The sequence below is a fragment of the Leucopleurus acutus genome, assembly GCF_964270905.1.
Source record: "Leucopleurus acutus genome assembly, chromosome: 1".
Taxonomy (NCBI): Eukaryota; Metazoa; Chordata; class Mammalia; order Artiodactyla; family Delphinidae; genus Leucopleurus; species Leucopleurus acutus.
In genome coordinates, this window is record NC_139142.1 from 13083721 (window position 1) to 13109043 (window position 25323).

Sequence of the window (25323 nt, forward strand, 5' to 3'; positions counted from 1 at the left end):
ATTTCCATTTCAAATGATTTGGAGTTTTAAATTTTCCAGTCCTAGTTTGTAAAACCCACACATGGATGCCTAAGAAAGTGGTCATTACATCTGTTTCACTGTTTCACTTTCCTTAAATCAGCTCATCTTACTGGCTCTCTAAAAACAGCCATGGTGGTGGTCTGCCTTGAGCCGCAGAATTCATAACTTCATGTTATATAACAGCTGTTCCATTGGCCTGAATTTCTTTTTGTTCCTCTTTTGCTTAGTTTCTAATTCAAAGGGATTTTTAAAATATTAGTTCATATGGGAATAAAGCGGAATAAAATCCTACTAACCTACGTGACTCTATTGGGGAAGGCTAACCTAAATTTGTATTTATGTGTATTTAAGGGTATTTTTCAAAGTAATAAAAATATTTGGTTTCAAGTACACATGAACTAGGACTATCCTAGTGTACTGTACAGAAGTCTATAAGGGAAAGATTTTAAGTAAATAAGAAGGATCTGTATTACTTCTTACATGTAAATGAGTATTTAAAAATCACTTGGATGAGAAATATTTTCTTACTATATATTTTAAATCTTCTCCCCACAATTCTGTTAATACTATTGTTTAGCAAATTTTGTTTAAAAAGAACACGGTGCATCTCAAAAAGTGGTGAGGTTGCAGATACAGCGTGTGAAAATTAACTCAATTGTGACTGGAGTCAGAATTCAGAAAGGTTTGCTCTCTCCTGGATTCAGAGAGGTGATTTTTGAAGACATCCCAGTTGCATGATTGCATCTTAATGTTGAGACCCTCAGCTGTTCATACACTCATAAGCTCAGCCCAAGAGGCTGAACCAGTTCATATGTCCTGTACAAAATTATAGTGAAGAAAAACTGTTGTTTGCAAAGCTTTCTAAGATGCTGTATTGATCTCAGTGGTGGCTCCTGGGGGCTCTCACATCCTGCAGAGAAAAGCCAGGCTGGAAACAGTCGAGCGCATGTCTCAGTGACTTGCCCCCCAGCATGCAGGAATCCGGGCTGCGTGGTGTCACTGGTGTTTATCACTCAGTGTGGTAGAAGGGACACAATCTCACAATCTCACTTTTATTTTCCTCTCCCACTCCTAGCTTGAATTTAAGTTTGAATGTGGTATGTTTTGTGGGTATGGAGTGACCAGCCAGCCCGGTTTGTTGGGAACTGAGCAGTTTCCCAGAATATGGGACTTTCAGTGCAAACACCAGGAAAATACAGGACAAACCAGGACAAGTGGGTCATCCTATATGTGTAAGTAATGGGAGGTCCCTGAGTAATAGATTTAACCAGGTTTGCACTTTTCTTTCTTAACATAATGATACACTAATCCCATGTCTCCTGTAATCAGGATTGAAGGGGACTTCAAGGAGAATTGGCTAAATAAGGCAGCAGGGTGATACGGTGGAGAGACCAGGCCTCGGAATTTCACTTCTGGCTTTACCTCTTTTGCTTGATGTTCTCGAACAAGATGCTTAATGGTAGATGCTTCATAAATTGTAGTTATTATTGTTACAAGGGGTACATGTCTTAATGGACCAGGGTCAAAATTGATCAGCTGTCTCTGTATTCTTGGTTCAGCTCCAGAGGATGTTGGAGCCAGAGTTCAGGAGAATGATGGGGTGGACCTCAGGGCGGTCTAAGTTTTAGCCAGGTGATCTGGGAGGCCCATCGCATGCACTCCAGTACCAGTCTGGCATACCCTTCTCAGGGCACTGCTCGTACTGCACTGTAATGATCATTTAGGTCTCCCCCTCTGTGGTGTTGGGGGGAGCTCCTCAAGGAAAGGCACTTGTATTATTCATCTCCAAGCTCCCTAAAAGTTAGCACAGGGCCTGGCATCACAGTAGGTACTGCATAATGTGGATGGATGGGTGAGTGGATGGATGGATGGATGGATGGAGAGATGAAGGGGTAGATGGATGGATGGGTGGATAGATGGGTGCCCTCAGTGGGCCAGTGTCTTGCTATTCTTTCTTTTCCTATGGAATAAAAATGGAATTAATGAGTATGGAGGTGCTTTGACAAGGGAAGCACTTTGTGAGCACCCCTGTAGTGACATTTTTTAGGTCTCTGATTTTCTCTTAGCAGCCTCACCAGGTGCTCACAGCGTGGGAATGGGATTCATAGCACTGCTCTAAATTCACATACAGAGTCCAGCAAGCTTGCAGTTTTCAAGATCACTAATGTCCTTCTTCTCACCTGCATTGCTTGATGATTTCTGTCAAGCACATTTTCTGTGGGCATACAAATGTGGTGTTGTCACAGGAAGCCTAGCTGCCGAAGTTGTCCCGCGCAACTGGAGCACGTTTTCAGGACTCTACCTGAGATGAACATCTTGCACTTTTTCTAGTTTTTCTGAGCATCTCCATGTTTCCTCTTTTCTTTCATAGGCTAAAGTGGCCAGTTTAACGTATTAGCCAAATTACTGAAATAAGGTTTTTTTTTTAAATGTGTCTGCTTAAGTTGTGCCTCATTAGAAATTTGGCTGTTGGATATTCATTATTGGCCAAGTTGACGATTCTTCCGATGTTGTCCTAATGTACCCCAGCGATGCCAAGATTTCTAGCACTTCTGTTTGTTTCTTAGTGCTGTGGCTACCAGTTAATAATCATTTGAAGAGGCTAAGGTAGGGCCTTTGGTCAGAACTATTCTTATCACACCCTGAGTTCACCAGACCATTGTCAGCTTTTCACTTGGTTGGTGTTGGGTAGAAACAACCGTGATGTGATTTAACTTCATTTGTAAAAACTCTAGACTGTGCTGAGAAAATTATAGCTCTGTGGAATTCTTTTTGAGGGTTGTAGAAAGCTGGTTTAATTGTGAAAGAAGATGAGATAAAATAAATAATGCTAAATTCAAAGTCTCTTCATAATCCATTTTGTATTCATTTTCCCTGAATAATTGGGAGAGACAGAAACCATGACATTCCAATCTCACTTTTTATGAACACCAAAGAAAAATATTCTTTGATGTATAAATTCATGGAAAAACCAATGCCTGTCAAGTAATAAAAACTGGGGCATGCTGAGTAGGCCTCTGCTAGAAATAAGACATCTCAAAGGGCAACACAGGCAAATCCTCCGCCTCAGCCTCTTAGACTAAAGTGAGAATAGTCCTAAGGCAGTGTCTGGAGGCAAACTTACTAGTGAAGATTCCCCAGGGATGGGAGTTTTGCTCTTAAGGTTAAAAAAAAGGACAGAGAACATCCCCCACCCCCTAGTTCCCCCCAGTTGCTTGTGGTAAGATACAGTTGACTTCCACATAAAAGCAAGAATGACGTGTCTGCCATCAAGTAGGAGGTCAGCATAGCCTCTTCCCATTGGTGTCAAAAGCCAGTTGATAGACTAAGTCTGGTGTCTGGCCACAAAGTCTTACATGTCTTGGTTGCATGTAATTAGTTAAACTGCATGGAACTTAGTAGAAGCTTCAAAAGACTGAATGAATATCCTCCATTTCTCTCTATAGTTCATCAAAAAACAAAAACCTCATTTTATAAGCAAAGCCGGGCCTTTGATTTTCATATGGTTTCTCTGAAATCCAGAAATTTGGATAAAGTAGTGTTAAGACCAGGCGAAAACTTAACCAAAGCAGCTGTCGCCTTGCCAAGTATGCTCACAGCCTCACCGTGTCCCAGCGTGACACATGGACCTCTCCTGCTCAGCCCAAGGGAGGCGTCTGCTGGGGAGGTCAGACCTCGGGGCCTGTGGCTTCTTCAGCCCCAGGCTCCTTCTCAAAGTCAAGCCCATGGGCTGCCATTTCAGATGCTAAACAAAACAGAGACATGCTCCTGTGTCATTCCCGTGTACAGTGGCAAGAGGAAACATGCATGCCATTTGTTCGTGGACAGAGGAGGAGAGTTTAAATGAAACATTAAATAGTTAAATTAAATATGGGGCCTTGGTAACATAATTAATAAGAACCTACTGTATAGCACAGGGAACTCTACTCGATACTCCGTAATGACCTATATGAGAAAAGAATGTAAAAAAGGGTAGACATATGGATAACTGATTCACTTTTCTGTACAGCAGAAACTAACACATTGTAAATCAACTATACTCCAATAAAAATTAATTAAAAAAAATATGGGGCCTTGGTATAAATAAAAATACAAATGGGAGTACTTGTTTGACATGGAAAGTACAAATGGCCTCTCTCATGTGCTAATAGCTGCAAATACTTTTTCAGGGCCCACAGCTTGTCACCTACGGATCACCAAGCAGCTTTCTACCTGGCTCTGCAGCTTGCCATCTCCAGACAGGTCAGTTCTCCAGTGTTCCCACACTTGGTGCCTGTTCCGTCTTGATACAGTTTGAGGGAGTAGCTGACCTGCTTTCCTTCACCTGAGGCTGACCTGGAGCCAGGGACTCTCCTCAGAGGCCGCTGCCTCCTCGCAGCGAAGACCCTGGTGTTTCGGTCAATTGGAGCATCAACTGTGAAGACACAAGGCAGGCAGGCTCTGCTTTTGGAGATTAAATCCGCAAATCTGGAGGGCCCCACCTGGGGTCAGATGGCAACAGGGGATGCAGCACATGATGTAGACCCTGACGGAGGAGTCCTCAGACAGCCTCTGTCCCTTGCTAACAGAGCCCAGTGGTGAGCTGCATGGTGGGGATTTAGTCACTTGTGAGGCCTGGGTGTCATAAGGGTATCAGTGATTGACAGGAAGATGCCAGCGAGTGTAGACAAAAGAGACCAGTTCCTTTCAAATATGTAGAAGATACGAACAATTACACACAGTGTCTCCTCAAAATAGGAGACTCGACAGTATTCTCCTTGCTGGAGGTGCAAGCTTTGTTGGTCTTCATCTTCCCAGCGGTAGCTTCCAGAAGCTGCCTTTGCCATTCTCATACCCTCCCGTTCCCTCCCAGCTGTTCAGGAGACTCCGGCCCCATGTCTGCCTGCCCACCACGTGCAAGACACTGGTGGTAACCCCAGCACAATCCTAAGTGCTGACGGGAGGGTGAATCGAAGGTCAGTTCCCCAGACATGCCATTCCCCTGGCAGGCCTGGGCTGTCCACATGTATCTGACTTCCCGGAGGCCAGGGAATGGTGCCAAGAAGTGGCTCCCCTTGGCGACCTGGGGACCAAGGAAACCAAGAGAGCTCACCTGGCATGGTGTGGCTCACAGCTGGCCTGACCACGAGCTGCTGCAGAGACAGCTGTGGGCGGGTGACCGACCGTCCAGTCTCTCTCCTCCTCCAGGAGCTCCGCTCGCCTCCTCCTTGAAGCCCCCTTCCCATAGCAGCCTGTTCCTCTGCTTCCTCTTGCCCAGCCCTCTTGTTCAGTATCTTTCTCACTAGACCTTAGGTTCCCTGAGGGCAGGAACCCACATCTGTCATCACTGCTTTGCGCTGGCAGCAGGGACACTGCCTGACACGTGGTAGGCCCTCACTAATACTCATTGAATGAAGGAACCAGCTTCGAATTCCTTCAAGTCCGCCTAGGCCTTAAGGACCTCACTTTGCACCCTGTATCAGTTTTTTCCTGATTATGCTAGTCATCCCTAAAAACGGATATCATGAGTGTACCTGCCTTTTGACCCTCCCAGAACACCAGTGCTGTTTACACAGCAGCCTGTGCCCCTGGGGAGGGGCGCAGTAGATGGAGCCTTCTGGGTTCACTTCATGAAGTGACATGTAGGGCCGGATGATCTCTTCCTGCTGTGATAGCTGGGATTCTACAGCTCAAAACAGAAAGCCTCTGTAACCAGCATTTTTAACTTACATGCATCAAAAATGGTATTTCGGAGAAGGAAACGAATAGATTTGGTGAAGACAGAAGTCACGGTTTCCTACTAAGGAGTGAGGTTACTGAGGGTTTGGGAAGAAGCAGGAGAGCTGAGAAGAGGTCCAGCCAGGGCCCGGAGTTGGAGGGGAGACAGAAAGGAGTCCCTGGGGTGACCGTGTAAGAATGCTTCAGTCTTGAGCCTGTTTTGAAATCCAGCTTCAGGTTCTAATTCTCCCTAGGTACTGTTAAACCTGCACAGAATCTCGGGTGTTCAGATACCCATTATGTATGCATTTTATCCACCCTTGTGCTTGGGTGATTTTGAAGAAAGTCTTGAAGAGCTGTTGGATTTTGAAGGTTAAGGTTGTATCTGGTCCTACTTAAATTTGGATACACCTGCTGTGTATGTGGCATTGCAGTTTGTTTCTTGGGTGGAGTTCCTTTGGATTGTAGTTTGGAAAGGTGTGGGGTTGGTTAGTTTGTTTGCATAGTTCCTTGATGTCTAACGGAGATGCAGGACAAAGGGACTTGAAAAGAATCACAGGTGTCTGATCCTTTGGAAAGCTCTGTTTAAGGTTCTGAAACTTATCAAGCAGTTTAATTTCAGTACTACTTAAAAAATCAGAACAGTTCAGCTAAGTCAGTTTCATTCCAATAAAAACTGCTGGGAATTTGTTATGTTTCTCCATTTAGAGTGAAATTATCTTGGGCATAATCGAAAGTAAATCAGTTTTGTGGAAAAAGAGACAAATTATTTAGGGAGAAGTAAACGATTTGGTATTGGCAGTTATACTGAGAAACAGAGTCTCTTGTATCACTTCATTAGTCATACTGTTGCTTGAAGGGGGCCTCTGTTTTCGTGTTTGTGGTTAATATCCTGGGGCTGCCGTGAAGATGGCTTAAAATCTGAGTGTGGCACATGGTGAAACAACTCCTGATATATACAGAGAATCAGATACTGAAATGGTGGCTCTATGTGTGTGTGTGTGTGTGTGTGTGTGTTTAAAAATTCTTTCTGGTTTTGTTTTAAACCAGATACCAGAGGCTCTGGGGTATGTCCGCCAAGCTCTTCAACTTCAAGGCGATGATGCCAACTCCCTGCACCTCCTTGCCCTCCTGTTGTCAGCACAAAAGCATTACCATGATGCTCTGAATATCATTGACATGGCCCTGAGTGAATATCCAGAAAATTTTATGTAAGTGATACTGGACTTGCTTTTCCTTACACAGAAGGTATTGAATTTACTTCTCCCAATCTATCTAAGTCCTTCATGCACTTCCTGGTGGTAAATAGTACAGAATCCCCTTTACTCTTGTTTTTTCATGATATTTAGAAACAAACATAGTCTTCAGGTCAACCTGAGTTGAAATACTTTATCCATTCTTTCCCATTGTGTACCTTTGAGACATACAAGATGATTTTAAATGCATTGTGGATGAACATTTTTATTTTAATAGCTACGCATTTTAAAATGTACATTAGAGAAAATACAGCTGCCTATCAAAGTGTGATTTCATAGAAATTATTGCTTAGAGGGAGACTAAGAATTTTTAAATGAGTTGTTTTAAAGTGAATTTAAAGGGAAATATTAATATACATGGATATGGCAAAAGCTATGTTGAACAAACTCCAATGACTGAAATTTGGGAAACATTGCTTTGTAGCTTGTTTGTCCCACGTTCCATAAAGGACTCCCATTACTTCCAGGTGATTACTGTATTTTAGGCAACTTTGATCTGGATACCTGACCTCTTTGTGTCTTAGGTTTATTCTCTAGGAAATGGAATTCCTTAAATCAGTCAGCAGTGTTTGTTCGTAACCTAATTGTCATTACACACTGCCATGTGCTGGAATTGTCTGCTTCTTCACCTCTTCCCTCTGAATCCCTGAATCCAGGCCTGTTGATTAGGCTTTGTTGAGAAGGCCATTGTCTTTTGGGCTACTCATTTTATCCTCAGTGGAGTAGCTTAGTAACCAGTACACAGTGGCCAGAAACAGTAAACAGTCCCGCAGGCTGGCAGGTTCTCATCGTCTAAGTGGCAGGGTCAGCAGTGGGCGGGGGCGGCCTGGGGCAGGGGGAGAAGGGAAGGCAGGCTCTCTCCACTTCCAGAAATAATGCAAATTTTAAGTGGACCCGCCTTGGCTTTATTTCTCTGCCTCATCCCCTCACTGTGGTTTAAATCAGTGCGTTTCAGCAAACTCCGCTCAGAAAATCGGTTCACACGTTTCCATTACAAACGTTTCTTTGTCTTCAAGTGAAAAGGGCACTTCTCTTCTCCCCATCGAGAAAAGTCTCCTTATAATCCAGGAAACCTCTGACTAGGGATTTCTCTTGTAGGTTCAGCCATTTATGCAGAGAGAATTAAAGAGCTTTGCCACCTGCTCACGGAGTACATCTCAAAATGCACACAGTGCATTTCTGGATTTTATCCAAAGCTGGTCAGCCCGCGGAACCGTCAAGTGGTTAAAGCACTTTCAAAAATACTCGGCCCTTTAGCCCTCAGTAGAGTAGAGCCTGATGCAACTGAATTCAGTTTCTCTCATCAATACTCTTATAAAGTGGCTGCCCCTGCCTCCCAAGCCCAGCACCTTCATTGGATGTTTGTTAGATGTTAGATGTCAGACTCCAGCGTGTGGCCCTTGCGTAGACAGCCTGGGGTGTCATCTGAGAGGAGAGGAGGCTTATTAAACTAACAGCCACACTGCACGGTAAGCAGTAAACAGTGGTGGCTAATATGGTAATGCCTCCAAGTGACAGCAGCTGACAGCCTTTTCAAGTAGTAGAAGTAAGGAACAGCAGTAGAGGTATTTGAGGAATGCGAGCCTGTTATTTTAATGTTAAGCTGTAAGCTCAAAAAAGCAAAGCATATGGCAGCAGGGCTGAGAGCCTCTGATGACTTGCTTGCTTTTTAAATATTTGTATTTCTTCCTTTGTGATGGGAAACTTCTTCCTCCCAAGAATACTTTATTAAAAGTTGGGGCCAGATATAGTCAGTGGATCCCATGGTTTCTTCCCAACCTGGCTGAAACATTTCAACACCAACCTAAATGAGATTACGTGGGCACCTGTCCCAACTGCCATGTAGCATTATCCGTATGTTTGTGACAAGCTTGTCTCCAGAGGGCTGCAGACTTTCGGAAGCCGGGGATGTCCTCGTGTCTCTCGTGTCCCAGCAGCCACAACCTACCACAGACTGAGTATGTAGTGGATGTTCCCTCGGCCCCTTCCCTCTGCTAGGGTCAGGCCTGTCCGACTGTTGAACCAAGAAGTGATTTCACTAGCCTCTTAGCCTGATGCAGAGAATTACAGAGCCTTTTGGTCTCCGTTAAACGTATTCAAGATACTTAGCCACCATCTTTTATCACTTCATGGTGACAGTAAGGACGGGTAACCCTGGAGAGACCAGGGGCTCCCCCAGTGGCAGTGAGCTGTCCTGGTCAGTGCATTGAAGGCATTCATACATGGTGATCACTCAGTAATTGAGAGGCATTCATATTAATAGTATTACTACTGATACAGTGTCTTCAAATGTAATGTTTTAGAATCCTTTAAAATGATTAAATATTGAGTAGAAGCAAAAGACTATTTATTAAATCTATTCAAAATAATAATACAACTAACCTATGTATACCCACTTCTTAACTTAAGAAAAAGAACATTAATGTTGCCTGTGAATTTCCTGTGCACTCCTGCTGTCCTCTTCCCTGACCTCTCCCTGCACGGGTTAACCACCATCCTGAATTCTAAAAAAATTTTTAATGATCTCCTTACACCACTCACTTTCATTGCTTAACATTGTGTTTCTGAGGGTCATCCTTCTTGCATACAACAGCAATTTATTCATTTATACTGACAAATAGTACTTTATTGTATAAATATACCAAGATTTCTTTTTCTAGTTTACCGTAAGCGGATATGTGGGTTGTTTTCAGTTTTCAGCTGTTACACGAACGATGCTGCTGTAAATATCCTTGCACAGTCCTCCTGGTGCCCATGTGCAAGCATTTCGTCAGGTAGACACCTAGGAGCGGAATTGTTGAGTCATAGGATGCGTGTATCTTCAGTTTTACCAAATAATTCCAAACTGTTCTCCATAGCGGTTGTGTCTGTTTACATCTCCAGCAGCAGTGCCCACGGGGCCACGCAACTCCAGACACCAACACTTGGTGCCCTCAGACTTGTTGGCTGCTGGTTAATGGTATTACACTGTGAGTTTAAGTTGCATGTCCTCATTATTAATGAGGTTGAACACCTTTTTCATGTGTTTATTGGTCATTTCACTTTTCTCTTTTATGAGGCACATATAGAAGTCTTTCTTCTTTTCTAATCTGGTTGTCCATTTCATACTAATTTGTAAGATTTCTTTATGTTATGATTAAAAATGCTTTTGTTGGTTATATGCGTTGTAAAAAGCTTCTCCCAATCTGTGTCTTGTCTTTCCTTTCTCTTAATGATACCTTTTGATGAACAGAAGTTCTTAATTTTAAAGTATAGTTGAATGTATCAATCATATCCATGGGTAGTACTTCTCTGTCTAGTTTAAGAGACCTTTCCTAAGTTATCTTCTCAAGCTCTCTCATGTTATCTTTCATCCTTGAGGCTAGGAGTCCGTCTGGAATTGACTGTTTTATGTATGTGAGGTGTAAGGGATCCAGGGTAATTTTTTCCCATGTGGATACCCAATTGTCCAGCCACATGTATTGAAAAGATTCCTTTTGCGGTTTCTCCCCAGGGCCACTTTTGTCTTAAACCAAACGTCCATCTGTGTGAGGAGTTGTCTGTGAGCTTTCCACTTGGTTCCATGGGTTCAGGGTGCCCACCTCTGTGTGACTGCCTCTCTATCGTCATCCTTTTTTTTGTTTGTTTTGGTTTTGGTTTTTTTTGCGGTACGCGGGCCTCTCACTGTTGTGGCCTCTCCCATTGCGGAGCACAGGCTCCGGACACGCAGGCTCTGTGGCCATGGCTCACGGGCCCAGCCGCTCCGCGGCATGTGGGATCTTCCCGGACCGGGGCACGAACCCGCGTCCCCTGCATCGGCAGGCGGACTCTCAACCACTGCGCCACCAGGGAAGCCCCTCTATCGTCATTCTTACAACTTTATTATACATGAGGTCAGTCCACCCCTGTAACTTGCTCCTCAGGGATATCCTGGCTGCCCTCAGGCCTTTGAGCCTCCGTATAAATTTTCAAATTGGTTTTTTCACGTTCCACCGAAAAAATCTGTTGAGATTTTGATCGGAATTACATTTAATCGAATAGCTTAGTTTGGGGAAAATTAGATATCTCTAATTATTTAGGCCTTTAGAAAATACTTTTTAAATGAAGCTTTATAATTTTCTTTATAAAGATTTTGTTGATGTTTACTAGGTTTATTCCTAGTTACCTGAAAAAAATTCCATGCTTGTCTATTTAAACCTCTATTAAGAGTTTAGGGAAATTTCCTTCTTCCAAGAAGCCTTGCTAAGAGTTTTTTTTTTTTTCATCATGAATTGATATTGAATTTTATCAAATGTTTTTTCAGTATTTATTGAGATGATTATATGATTTTACTCCTTTAATCTGTGAATGTTATATTAATTGATATTTTTAAATGTTAAATTAACCTTGCATTCTTGGAATAAGCCCAACATGATCATGATCTATTAGTTTTTTAATGGATTCAGTTTACTAGTTTTTTTAAAGAACATTTACATTTATGTTCATGTGTGAACTAGCTTGTAATTTTCCTTTCTCATTATATGCTCGTCAGGTTTTTGCATCAAGGTTAGGCCGGCCTCATAAAATGAGTTAGAGTAGCTCTTTTTTGTGTGTTTTGGAATCTTTGTGTAAGATGTGAATTATTTGTTCCTAGAATAATAAGTTTGGGTAGAATTTGCCTATAAACCCATCTGGGACTGGTCTTTTTTTCCATGGAAGGACTTCTGATGCTTTTTAAAAATGATTATAGTATATTCAGGTTTTTCTACTTCTTATTTTATTAAGCTATGTTTGATATACTATATATATTTTAAGAATTTGCCCATTTAATCTAAGTTCTAAATTTTATTGCCATAGAGTAGTTTATAATGTTTTTAAATTATTTATTGTCATGCAGCATCTGTGGTTAGGTCTTTTTCATTCCTCATTGCTGTTTAATGTGCCTTTTTTTTTTCTTGAACAGTCTTGCCAGAAAACTGTCTGAAACATTGATCTTTTCAAAGAACCTTTAGTTTTTTTTATCATCTCAACCGTATATTTACTTTCTCTTTTATGAATTTCTGTCCTTATTTCTATTATTTCTTTTCTCCTATTTTCTTAGAGTTTGTTCTGTTTTGTTTTAGTTGGTTTTCCTTCTTAATTTTTTAAGTTGGAGGTTTAGTTCTTTAGTATTGTGCCTTTCTTATTTTCTGACATAAGCATTTAAGATAAAATATTCCGCTATGTACTCCTTTAACTATAAACCACAAGTTTCAATATGTGAAATTTTTGTTATTGTTTCATTCTAAATATTTTTAAATTTCCATTATTATTTTTTGATGAATTAATTATTTTAGAACTGTATTTTATAATTTAAAAATATATGGGTTTGTTTTAACTTATCTTTTGTCAATGGGCTTTTAACTTCATTGAACTGTGTTCAGAGACTATAATCAATATAAGTTTGAAATTTGTTGAGACTTATTTTATGGCCCAGCATGTGGTCACTACTTATAAATATTTCATGTGTGCTTAAAAAGAATGTTTCCTGCATTTGGGGGTAATTTTTTGTATATTTTATTACGTTGAGCTATCAACTGTGCTTTTCAGATCTTTTTTTTCTTATTGATTTTTTTTTCTACTTAATCTATCAGTTTTTTTTTTTTTGTTTTTTTTTTTTTTTTTTGCGGTATGTGGCCCTCTCACTGCTGTGGCCTCTCCCGTTGCGGAGCACAGGCTCCAGACAGGCTCAGCGGCCATGGTTCACGCACCCAGCCGCTCCGCGGCACGTGGTATCCTCCCGGACCGGGGCACGAACCCGTGTCCCCTGCATAGGCAGGCGGACTCTCAACCACTGCGCCACCAGGGAGGCCCAATCTATCAGTTTTTGAGCAGAGGTATATTGAAACTACCTCTGATTGGTAGATTGTCCTGTTTTACCACATAGTTGAAGCAATTTTTTTTCTTCTTTTTTTTTTTTTTTTTTTGCGGTACGCAGGCCTCTCTTAAAATGCACCTTTTAAAAGCTGTGCTATTAGGTGCATTTAAATTTAGAATTGCTATGTCTTCCTAGTAAATTCAACCTTTTATCAATATGTAAGTAGTTGCATAATTCATTTTGCCTGAAAGTCTATTTTGTATGATGGACACATACCTGCACACACAAATGTATATGTGTACATATACATGTATACACACATACTGTGTGTGTGTGTGTGCTTAGAATATCTTTTTCCATTCTTTGAACTTTTTATATTCTTATATTTTACATGCGCTCTTGTATTCATTAAATATAGCTGTTTTGTTTTTTTGTTCCAGATAGGCTGACAGTCTATCTGGAACATTTAGTTCATTTCCATTTATTATAAATAGTGACATATTTGTATTAGTGTCTCCCACTTCATTTGTGTTTTCTATTTGTCCTGCTCTTTCTTCATATCTTATCCTCTCCTTTCCTACCTTCTTTTAAATAATTATGTTTTTATTACATATTTTTCCTTTACTAATTTGTAAGAGAAACGTTCTATTTTGGTTGTTGTTGTTTAGTGATTACCCTAGAAATTTTAGTGAGGGTCTGTTGTTGGCAAACTTTCTCAACCTGTGTCTAAAATTGTATTTGGCCTTTCTCTCAAAAGAGATTTTCAAACTAGATCTATGATTCTAAGCTCACATTTCCTCACAGCACAGTGATCTTGCTCCTTTTGTCGTTGTTGAGAAGTCAACCGTTGATTTAATTTTAGTTCATTTTAATGTCATCTGCCTTTTCTCTCTGGCTGCTTTCATTGCCATTCTTGCTGATGCTTGGCATTTTCACTGTGATACAGCTAAGAGTAGGTCCTGCTGGGGACTTTTTAAAACTGTGGATTGGTCTTGTTTGTATTGTTTATCATTTCTAGAAAATTCTCAGCCATCATTTCTTCCAGTATGTCTTCTCCTATAGCTGGCATATCACTGGATCTTGCTTTTGTTGTTTAGTCTGATAAGTTCTGCCTTCTGTGTCAAGTGTTTGGTCCATTCACATTTAATATAATTAATGATGGTTGAATGTACATCTGCCATTTCTGTATGTATCTTGTCTCTTTTGTTCCTCTAATACTGCCTTTTTCTTCTGTTGAAAACTTGTTTTTTTAAACCCTTTAACTATTAAATGCCTAAACAAAAGGATGAAAAATTAGTATTTGCTGATTATGTATTAAATGTCTCTAACACACTGTAAGTTTTTTCCAAAATAAAATTTAACAAAGTACACATTTTTATATTGAACAGTGTTCACAGATTCTGATAGATTCGCTTTCTCTTGTACTTGGTATAAGAGCCTCAATCGTTCTTCTTTTAAAATAGAGCTTTGCAAAAATTTCCTAATTGATTACTGTATTTTACTTAGTAATTTTCCTCACTGGCCCAAGAATGTAGAAGTAGATGCCAGGTGATGTTGGGAACAATTGTTTCTCCTAAAGACAGTGTGGTGGCCAGGGCTTGGTCAGGCCCTCACAGACTTCGTGTTTCTGCCACGGGATTATTCATTTTTAGATAAAATATCGCAATGAGAACTGACAGTTTGTAACTTTTGTCTCTGGAAAATATACCAGATAGTATCATGCCAATGGCGGCACGTTTGAGAACTTTAGTATAACTGAGATACTTTATTCTAATTTCAGCAAGCCTTCCAATGGCTGCTAAGGGCAGCCACACCAGGGTGTAGTTTCTTGCCCTGAGACAAATTGTGGTTTTACAACTTGCCTAATTACAGATTTTTAGTTGATTTGAACTTTACTCTTTCCTACTTAAGTAAAACACATACAGGCACTTATTCTCCGGCTCTCAGAGAGGTCATCAAATCAACAACACACTTAAGAAACCATCAAATGTTACCGCAAAGCACAAAAAGTAAATTTTGAAACCTCTCAAAGATAAAAATACAAGTGGGATCATTATGGTGTCTTCTGATCCACGACTTTGATATATCAGATATTGAAACAAATCCTCAAGCCACCAGATTGGAAAACAATCTCTTCTTCTGTGTGTGGTCTTCTATTTTCGTACCCGTGGAAACAGATTTTTTCAGACAATCGTGCTGCTTTTTACATCAACAGGAACTAACTGTATGGAAAGAAATGAACATATATAACGTTCATGCATTCATTCATCCATTTGTTCACTCATTTAGCAATCATAACCACTAGCATTTATGCACTGCTTTGTGACAGGCGACTCCTATCAGCACTTCACATATTTTAAACTAATTTAATCATCATGAGACCATCAAAGGTTGGTAGTATTATCATCCCCGTTTTACAGATAAGGAAACTAAGGCATAGGGAGGTTTAGTGATTTGTCTAGTTGTGTACCTAGTAAGTGGCAGAGTCATGCTTTGAACCCAGGCAGCCTGGCCTTGGCCTCTGTGCTCTGTGCCTTAGAAGCATTGCGTTCTTCCCACATTCCAGTTGCCATGTGAGGTGCTGGGCATGCCGCCATGGACGAGAGAGAGGTAATTTATGCCCTCTTCAGGCTAACAATCCAGATGAACAGGATTTTTATCCTACACCCTCCGTTAATCTCTTCAATAAACCAGGAAGATTGATGGGGATCATTCTTTTCTTGAGTGGAGTATATATACCTGGTTTAAAAAAAACATTACTTGGCAAGTAAGATTGTACCTTTTTCTCAGTCTGTCTCACTTAACACACACAGTCTCAGAGAAACTCAGTTTAAGTTGAAATATATTGAGTAATGTTTTGATGTAGTGATTACTGAGAGGCCAGGTGTTATGGACTATTTTTATGTCTGAGCTGAGTGATGGAGTAATGAACATGCCTATTAAATTTGCATTTGATAGAAAGTTGGAACTCAAGAAAAGAGGCTGTTCATCTAATTAAACTAGAGAAATGATTCACTGGAAACCTGAAGGATGTCTGGGAGGGATGAGTGCGAGGTAACCAACCCAGGGATGCCTGTTCCTCAGATACAGGCTGGGGAGGGGATCCTTGGGCAAAGGAGAGTGGGTGACAGACTAAACGACACCACAGACCAAAGTGGAGTGGATTCAGTGGTGCAGTAGCTTATTTAAAATCAACTTTCCACAACAACAACAGCAAAAGGACTTGAATAAAAAAGTGAACAAAGGGGCTCCCTGGTGGCACAGTGGTTGAGAGTCCGCCTGCTGAGACAGGGGACATGGGTTCGTGCCCCGGTCCGGGAAGATCCCACATGCCGCAGAGCGGCTGGGCCCGTGAGACATGGCCGCTGAGCCTGCGCTTCCGGAGCCTGTGCTCCACAATGGGAGAGGCCACAACGGTGAGAGGCCCGCATACCGCAAAAAAAAAAAAAAAAAAAAAAGTGGACAAAGGACTTAGGTAGACATTTCTACAAAGTAGATATTCAAATGGCCAGTAAGCACATGAAAATATTCTTAGCATCACCAGTCATTAGGGAAATGCAAATCAAAACCACAATAAGATACCATTAGGATGACTATTATTTAAAAAAAAAAAACAAACAAACAAAAAAACAGATACTAACAGGTGCTGGAGAGGATGTGGCGAAGCCGGAACCCTTGTGCTCTGCTGGTGGGAATGTATAATGGTGCAGCTGCTTTGGAAAATAGCGTGGCCATTCCTCAAAAAAATAAAAATAGATTACTATATGATCCAGCAATTCCACTTCTGGGTAAATACTCAATAGAATTGAAGGAAGGAATTCAAACAGAGGTTGTACACTCATGTTCATAATAGCAGTATTCATAATATCCAAAAGGTAGAAATCACCCAAGTGTCCATGGATGGATGAATGGATAAGCAAAATCTGGTCCATACATAAAACAGAATGTTATTCAGCTTTCAAAAAAGAAGGAAATTCGAAAAAAAAGAAAAAAAAAGAAAGAAAGAAGGAAATTCTGACATGCTGCAACACAGATGAACCTTGAGGATGTTATGCTAGAGAAACAAGCCATCCACAAAAGGACAAATACTGTATGATTACTCTTAGATGAGGTTCCCAGAGTAGCCAAAATCATAGAGACAAAGTAGAGTACTTAGTGGATACAGGGTTCCAGTTCTGCACGCCTGTCTCCCTGTCCTCCTGGGAAGAGAGCTTGTCTGAAGGCCTGGCTGCTGGGAGAAGCCAGGCCAGGGCAGTCACCCCAGAGCCAGCCATCCCCGATGGTGGCATGCAGAAGGTTTATTTATTTCAGTGCTCTCATTTACAATGTCTCAAGTTCTCCTAGATATCTCGTCCCACCATTCAAAGTGTGGAGTATCATCTTCAGAATTCATGCGGGGTGTTTCCTGGAGATCTCTGGATCCCCAGCCCCTAACCCAGAGCTTAGCTTGCTGCAAACATTACTACGCGTTCGTACACTGACGACCCTGCTGAGCAGCCTTAGTTCATAGCGAAGCATGTCTACCTGTGTTTCGTCTAGCGTCTGTTTCCGCTTTCACTCTGCCGAGTTCCGCTACATGACAAAATGATGATGTCTGCTGATTTCAGGGCTCACATACCGCTCCTGCTAGGTACCCAGCCACCTGTGAGAAAACCTCCAATAGTACAAGTCCAGCCGAATGCCAGTTCATTTGTAGTGGTCTTTGCATTTTCAGTTAATGACAAACAAAACAAAAACACCTGAGAGCTAAAGGAGAGCAAGAAAAGAATCTTCAAATTTATCTCCTAAGCATTCCTGTGGGATCCTGAGCTGCAAACAGCTGGTGGGGAATGCATCACCCACCTGCAGACGGTCAGACTTGCTCTGCTTTAAACATCCCTCCAGTTAAGGGTGAGAGAGCCCGCTTTCTGCCAAGTGTGTACCAAACCTCATGATGTGCTACGTGAGGACACAGAGAAGGTAAAGAGAGGACGTGGATAAGACAGGCCAGGATTCATGAGAGCAGGTTCTGTGCAAGGACCCATGGCTCCATTCGGCCTGTGATCCCAGCGGGATGCCTGATCCACCCCTGGTCCCACGGAGCTGGCCAGCTTCGTAGCACCCCGCTGCTCTCTTCCTTTCTGGCGCCCTTCTTGACTTTGGGTGGAGGCTGCCATTTCTAAGTTACAGAACTTCATGGCTGCCTTAGAGTCTGTGTCTCATCGGGCTGAGCCCTCTTCCTTCCAGGTCTAGGTGATTGTAGGATCCCCACTCTTTGGCATCTGCCTTTATCCCTGACAAGGGCCCCCAGTGCATCTTTCTTCTTGAGCTCCCATCCTCAGACGTGGGAATGTGGGGAGATCCAGGCCGTGGCAGCCGAGTCAGAAATAAATCCTGCAGAGACGGCTTTTGGGGAGCGGCCTGTCAGTAGATCTGCTCTTGGTTCGCCCCCTCACAATTTTAGAGACGACCAACGGCTTTGTGGTTCAGACAGAATAGCTTATTTCTTTTTAGAGCCGGGATAGTTCAATGGAGAACTTTTTTCCAAATGTTTCTTGTTCACACGTTTGTATAGCAGAGGGCTCACCGGGCCCAAGGCACTTGCCCACCGAATCGCTCACCAGAGCTGGGGGCAGCTTCTCGGCCGCCTGCTGCCCTGCACGCCGTCGGCCCCTGTTCCACCCGGTCAGACCGTGCTCAGGAAACCATCCCGACTGCTGCTTTGTGGATGGCACTTAATGAAAGGGCTCCCTTCATGAAAACGTCACGCTCAGGCATGGGAGGAGGTCTCCCAAGTCTGGGCAGCGTGAATCCACACATGTTCTCAGGTCAGCCTGTCTTGGTCGTTTCCGGCTTAGGTGCTGGTTCCAGGACGCTAATCGGAGTTGAGATTAATAGCTGAAGTGGGAGCGAAAAATGAGCCAAACTGGGGTTTCTTGGGGTGATTTAGTTCAGCTAAATATGTCAGTTGTTTGTTTGTTCTAAAAATATCGTGAGGAGGATGGGGGAGTATTCCAGATTGTTGACACTTTGACTGAAATGAGAAGCAGAGTGTAACTGATACGGGATCGTGCAGGAGTCCCTGCGGGTCATGAGGAGGAGGCGGGATCAGGCTACCGAGAAGCGACGGCAGGACCGTCCCCAGCGCCGTCACTCCGAGCAGCCTCCCAGGCCAGGATGTGGGGCTGCTAAGTCCTGCAGAGCGAGGTATCTGACCCTGATGCTTCCTTTTGCTGAACAAGCGTGGTGTCGATGTTCCAGGAACCAGCAGGTCTGGGAGCCTGAGCTGGGGTCAGGCTCACGGCGACTGGGAGCTGTGCTGAATGTCCCCCCCACCCAGACCTGCCAGCACCCTGGGCGGCATCTCCTTCCACGGCGAGCAGAGGCCCTGAAAGTGGTCAGATTTCAAGAACTTCCTCAGCGGTAAAAACTCCCAGACAGAAGTTTACCCATGAGCCGCCTGTGCCGGTCGCTCGACAGGGCTTCGTTCCTGGAGAAGATGCTCTCATAGCAGGAGCCGTGCCCTCCAAACCCTCCCTTGGTGGTCCTGTTAGCAAAGCCAGCAGGAGTCAGCGCGCACTTGGGGGTTTTGTAGAGGAAACCAGGCGCTCAGATTTGATCCCTTTAAGACTTGTAGACGAAGGGTTTCTGTCTGGCAGCCTGTGAGCAGACATCTCTTAGAATTCCAGGAGGTCAACGCACATTTCAAAGATGTCTGGATTTAATTATCTTCAGGCTGGGCAGGCATGACTCCAAACACTCCCTGAGATCCTGAGCTCACCTCCTGTTTACTTGCTTGGTTCTGGAAGATGTTTGAGTTTTCCAGCCCTGAAGAGGACCCCCAAAGGCAGTGGGTGATTAGCCAGTGCTTTGCAGACTCAGGACGTGCCCTTGATGTGGGCGAAAATGTGAATGGCGCCCCTGGCTTAGCACGCTGCCCCTCACCGGAGATGCTCGGGAAGGACCTGGACAGGGTTGTAGCACATCCACCAGGAAGCCACCCAGAGAATCTCTCCAGATGGAGAGGAACGTTCAAGACCACAGGTGGGGGTAGCCTTCATTGGTGAGCTTAATGTAGGTGGTTGATGAGAATTGCCACTGAATTTAAGAATAAAATACCCTCAAAATCCTTGTTGGAATGAAATAAACACAGGTAGAACTGCCTAAGTGTAGGGACTATGGGAACTCTTTTCCTTGGATGTCTTTTTTAAAAAAACTCAGACCCTTTGAAGGCTAAGATGGAGAGTTATGAAGTAGAGCGGTGCTTTTTGAACTTAAGTTTGCACAAATCACCTAGGACTCTTGTCACATGAAGGTTCTGATCCACTGGGTCTCGAGTGGTGTGTACTTTCTGCATTTCTCACATGCTCCCAGGGGATGCAGAGGCTGTTGTCCCAACCATGCTCTTGAGCAGTAAAGCATTATCGGAGCTCTCAAGGCCTTTTCCAGGGTTGGGTTAATTGGAAAAATCTATATTTTTTCTAACGAGTTGATGAACAGCACATCAGTACAGCAGTTAGGTGAGCCAGATGATCAGAGAAATTGTGTGTTTCCCGTGTGATAGTTGAGTAGACAGAGCGTTCATTCAGGTGACATTTACTGAACAACCACCATTAGTGAGACCCCCCCCAAGCAGTGTTTGATATCCAATGGGAGCAGTCACATGACTGGTTCCATACCCCCCCCCATCCCTTCCAGCTGTCGTCAGAGGGTCCTCGGGGGCTGGAGGCCTCAGCTCTGGGGCCTGCGCAGCTGCAACCCCTCCATCGTGGGCTCTCCTGATGGTGACTGGGCCTGTGGAGCTGCGTCAGGCCAGGCAGCTCGCAGGCCAGTCGTGGCCTTGATCTCCAGTGACAGTGACTCAGCCCCGGGTCAGAGGCTGCTTTTTGCAGAGAACACCACCTCCTGGGATGGGGCTGCCTTGGAAACCCGGCCAGGAGAGCAAGGGCTCCAAGAACAGCAGGACATGAGGAATGCTGGTAACGAGGAACTGAGATGGATTTCCTGCACGAAAGCCACATTGAAACCTGAAAGCAGCCCCTCGTCCCCCCCTGAGGGGTGGGTCAGAGGTGTTTCGAACATCCTCTCCGTGACCGGCTGCCGCTCGGTCCTGTCTGACTTTGTTCCCAGCTGACTCATCTGGGTTCAGATTTCCACCGCCCCTGCTCATCACCACGTGCTTGGGGCACATCTCTTTCAATTTCTCTCACCATCTGATCTGTGGCTGCCAAATCATCTTCTCAATTTAAAATTTCATTTCATCATACCTACCTCCTCCCCACCCCTGCCTGATGCACTGTCACTTCTACCTGGTGACAGAGTGGTGACACTTCCCTTCAGGTGTTTGGCAGCCCGCCCCACTCCAGCTCTCAGGTCAGGCTCCCGGGAAGTGAGAGATGTGGGAGGTATCCAAGTCCCCCGTGGCCACTGCCCCACGTGGGCAAATACCACATGCGTTTTCTGCACAGCTGTTTTGCATCCCAGCCTACATTCATCAGATAAACAAAGACAGGTCCCTGGCATGCTGAGCCCAAGAGCACACAAGCACAGATCAGCACAAAATACCAAACGTTCAAGGTTCCCGTGATGTTCTTTCTGAATCAGTTGCCTTGAATACAGCGTTTACGGATCTGCTAATTAGTGAGGGGTTTTGTTTATTAATATGCGTGTTTCCTCCTTGATGGACTTAATGAGCGCATTGTTTATACTGCCAAATAAGATTGGAGGGAATTATTACTTTAGAATTTCTCTAAACTTTCCTAATTTATTTTCATGGACAGTTCTTCATCAGAAAGCTTAGTGAGGAGTATTAGATTTCAGAATTTAGTGATATCTACCCTTTTAGCTTCTTCTCGGGCCCCAGCCTTATATCCCAGACTCCAGACACCATTCCTTGAGTGCACGGGACGCTCCTGCCATTGTCGAGATGGTCCATCTGCCTGCCTGGAAGGCCCTTCCCCAGGACCCCTCCCACCCTAACTGTGAAAGTCCTACCTCTCAGCTGTCTTGCATGACCCCCCGAGGCCGACCCTGTCTCCTTCCTTTTGTGCTGCCAGAGAACCTTGTCCATATGTCTGTTTGTGTTCATCACATATGTGTATGTAACACTAGACTGTGAGGTTTGGTGGGGAAAGATACCATGTCTTATTCCCCTTTGTGGCCTCAAGGGCACAATAGGCATTTTTTTAATGATTGACAAAAGGACGAACAAATTCAAGTTCATTATCAGGCACACTGACATGTAGGTAGTCAGCTGTACAAATTAAGGGGTGAGTGAACAGATTACAAAAAATATTTTATACAGATGAGATGAGGAAGGAGCTAGATGCTGCCTGGGGGGCGGGGCGTGAGTCATAGGAGATGTCAGACGGTGGGACTTGAACAGGTAGAGTTGGTTGGGGGGCTCTGGGGAGGGGACTTCTAGGCAGGCGGAGGGAGCACGGTGAGCGCAGGCAGGAAGATGGGAGGGCACGTGGAAAAAGCTCGAGGAATCCTGTTGAGTCAGTGTCTCATGGGGGTGGGGCCCGGGGTGAAGCTAAACCAGAGAGATGTGCTAGAGGGGGAGCCTAGTGCTTGCGGGCAGTTTCCAGGGAGTGAGGAAAGTCTTCCCGGGGATGAGGATTAGACATTAAACCTGGCCCTGGTACGTCCTCCAGGGTGCCCAGTGAAAAGTCACCAGGCCACATGGCCCCAGAGCTTCACCAGGGGCCTGTATCTTCTTTCTAAGCTCTACACTAAGCCAGACAGTTATTTCAAGAGTTACCTTGGAATTCTCAAAAAATTCCAAAAATGGGGTAAAGTATTGTTTCTGTTAGTTTTAATGAAAAGTAAAGCCTTGATTAACTGCATCCTTCAAGTGTCTAGAATTTTATATGTGCCTGACTTTTGAGTGAAAGAGGCAAGTCACAAAAAGCACAGGCAAATGTGATCAATTTTTTTTTTAATGTGATCATTTTTTGAAGAACCATGTATGATGTATCCTAGGAACAATACCCCAGGAGCCCAAACTCCACTTTTCCTGCAGCCCTACCCAGATTTCAGGGCCTTAATCTGTCCCTAAGCCAGAAATCCTGCCTAATATTCGTGGCAAGTCTTTCCTGCTGACTGGACTGTAACTTCTCGGAGGTCAAGGGACTGCATTTTATGCCACTTTTATTCCACACAGTATCTAACACAGATCTTTGCACATTTTAGGGTTTTAAATATTTAACACTGGATTAGAAAATGCTACATATCTTCATTAGTGTCAGTAGTGTGGCCAGAACATTTCAAGTCACTCTCCTCTGTTTCTCGTTTGGCTGTTTGGAGTCAAATGGGTTTGGGTTTACATTTCTGTTCTAACAGCGACTGGCAACGTCAACTTGGGCAGATTCCTTAGCTCTCAGCCTAACTTGGAGGGTTGTTGTAGAGATCACTGATTACGTATTTACAGCGTCTGACAGCTGCTGCTGTTATTGTTATTATTTCACCCGTCTTGAAAGCAGAAGCCTCCTGGCTTATAGCTTATTATTCCACAGTTGAGAGCTCTTGTATTTTCTGGAATTGCATTTCCATTTGGGAGTTTTAGCTCCTATTACTTAAGGCTGGCTTCAGTGGTTGGGAGTTGGGGAGGCTCTTTGACCTGAATCTCCAAAGATGAGTAGAGGCTTAAAAAGCAGAAGCGGACGGAAAAGGCATTCCAGGCAGAAGGAACAGCATGTGCAAAGACCCAGGGGCACGAAGGAGAGCGACATGCGGAGGAAGTTGATCGTGGCTAGAATAGGGGATGTACCTGGCGGGCAGAGGGCAGACAGAGGCTAAGCCTGTGGGCAGGAGCCAGATCATAAAAGGCACTGCACGTGATGCTAGATTTGGACTACCAGGAACATTGTTAGATTGGTATTTTAGCGAGGTTCTATTCTTCATTAATATCCTGTAAGTATTCAATGAGTCTCTGGGCAAAATTCTTTTTAATTAGATTAATGGACTTTGAGCCAGGTACAGGGAAGAGGAATAGACCATTTTCCCAGCAAGTGATGCCTTACTATACTTAAGAGGAACATCTCACTTAATTTGTGGTGGGTCCTGGGTGATGTGGCCGGCAAATGATCTCAGCCCGGCCATCACCGTGCCCTCTCTATCAGGTTGACAGTTCCACAGATTGAAATGCAGTCAGTGCTGGTTGGTCCCAGGCTTTTTGCCTCAGGGTTTCCTCAGTAGATGGACTCTACAGTATCTTTGGACATCAGACGCAGCACATTAACGCTTATCTTCACATCTGTGCCAGTGTAACATGCACCCAGCCAGATGTTTTCGAACCATCCTGAAATGTGTGAGCAGGGCTCGGCAAACACGTTGACAAGTCCCTTGTTCTGTTTTCGGCATTGTTCTCTGCCTTATAAACCAGCCAAGGTCTGGAGAATGGCGAGAAGGAGCAGAGTCTCTGAGGCCTCCAATCTCCTGCTTCTCTTTTGCACGCAAGAACATGTCGGAGCTAAAGACTCCTGGAACTGTCTGCCCATCGCGCTGGGCACATCCGACAGTGGCCGAGAGGCTTTGCTTTCTCTCCCCAGCCTGTGCTCTCAGCTCCTCTTCTCCATCAGCCTCTCCTTCACACTGCCCCTCTTGCTTCACTTCCAAGTACCTTTTCCATCGTTTGGGCTCAGCAATTCTACTATTGTTCTTCCTGTCTGTTTCTCTGAAATCCAGCCCACACCTTTCAACTCCATATCCTGAGTCAAGTGTTTGAAAGCTGTTATTTCATGTTAATTAGGAGTTCTTTTTCCAGCCAAGAAGCCTTGCACAGAACTGTTCCCCCAAGCTGTGGCTTAGAGACGAGCTCTGGTGTTTTGTACTTTGGTACGGTTAGAGGAATCGTGGGTAATTGCTCTTAGAGCCGCAGCGCTGCCTGCCAGGCCAGGATACCTTCCCCACGACTCCGTGGCCCTCCGTGGGCTGGCAAGCTCCGAGCCTGACTCAGCCAGAGGACTCGGTACACCTCCAGAGAACACCATGGTCTCGGTGGGGTCTCCCCTGGCCAAAATTGCTTGGCACCCAGACCTCATCCACGAGGGTCTCTGGCCTCCAAGTAGGTCTCCACCAAACGCTGGCAGGTGACCGTTCGGCAGCTCCTCCTTCCTTTGTAACACATGTTCCAGTTGACCCATGTCGACTGGACCCATGTCATGTGGGAGATTCTGGTGGAGAAGTACTCCCACCACCTTCTGGACTCATGAAGACATCAGCAAGAGTTGGCTTCCGGCTCCTTAAAAACCCCTCAAGACAGCCTGAGTGGCTGCCGTCCCTTGCAGGCAGTCCTGGAAAGGCCTCAGGGAATTTCCACTTCTTGAGGTGTTTTTGAGCAGAAGCCAAGCCCTGTTCTCACATCTGGCCTCACTCTTTACGCCCACCTGCTGGTAGATCAGGGCCTCCATCTGTCTCCTTACCTGGCCTGTTATTCCATCGTCCTAGGCTTCTGCAGACCCAGGCTTGAGAAGGCTGCAGCCCTGACCCCTCTGGGAGCCACCAGCGCCCCCTTGGGCATCCTGTGTTCCATTTGGAGGGAGTGGTTGGTGC

General features: G+C 44.2%; 1 protein-coding gene across 3 annotated transcripts in view; it reads left to right on the forward strand.

The window, feature by feature from the left end:
* TTC7B (tetratricopeptide repeat domain 7B) overlaps positions 1-25323 on the forward strand; it is a 239683-nt gene that overhangs the window by 146445 nt on the left and 67915 nt on the right. For all 3 annotated transcript variants that reach the window (XM_082841924.1, XM_082841925.1, XM_082841923.1), the window contains exons 14-15: positions 4191-4263; positions 6769-6929. In XM_082841924.1, coding sequence (XP_082698050.1) covers positions 4191-4263; positions 6769-6929 — 234 coding nt within the window. The remainder of the gene's footprint in view (positions 1-4190; positions 4264-6768; positions 6930-25323) is intronic.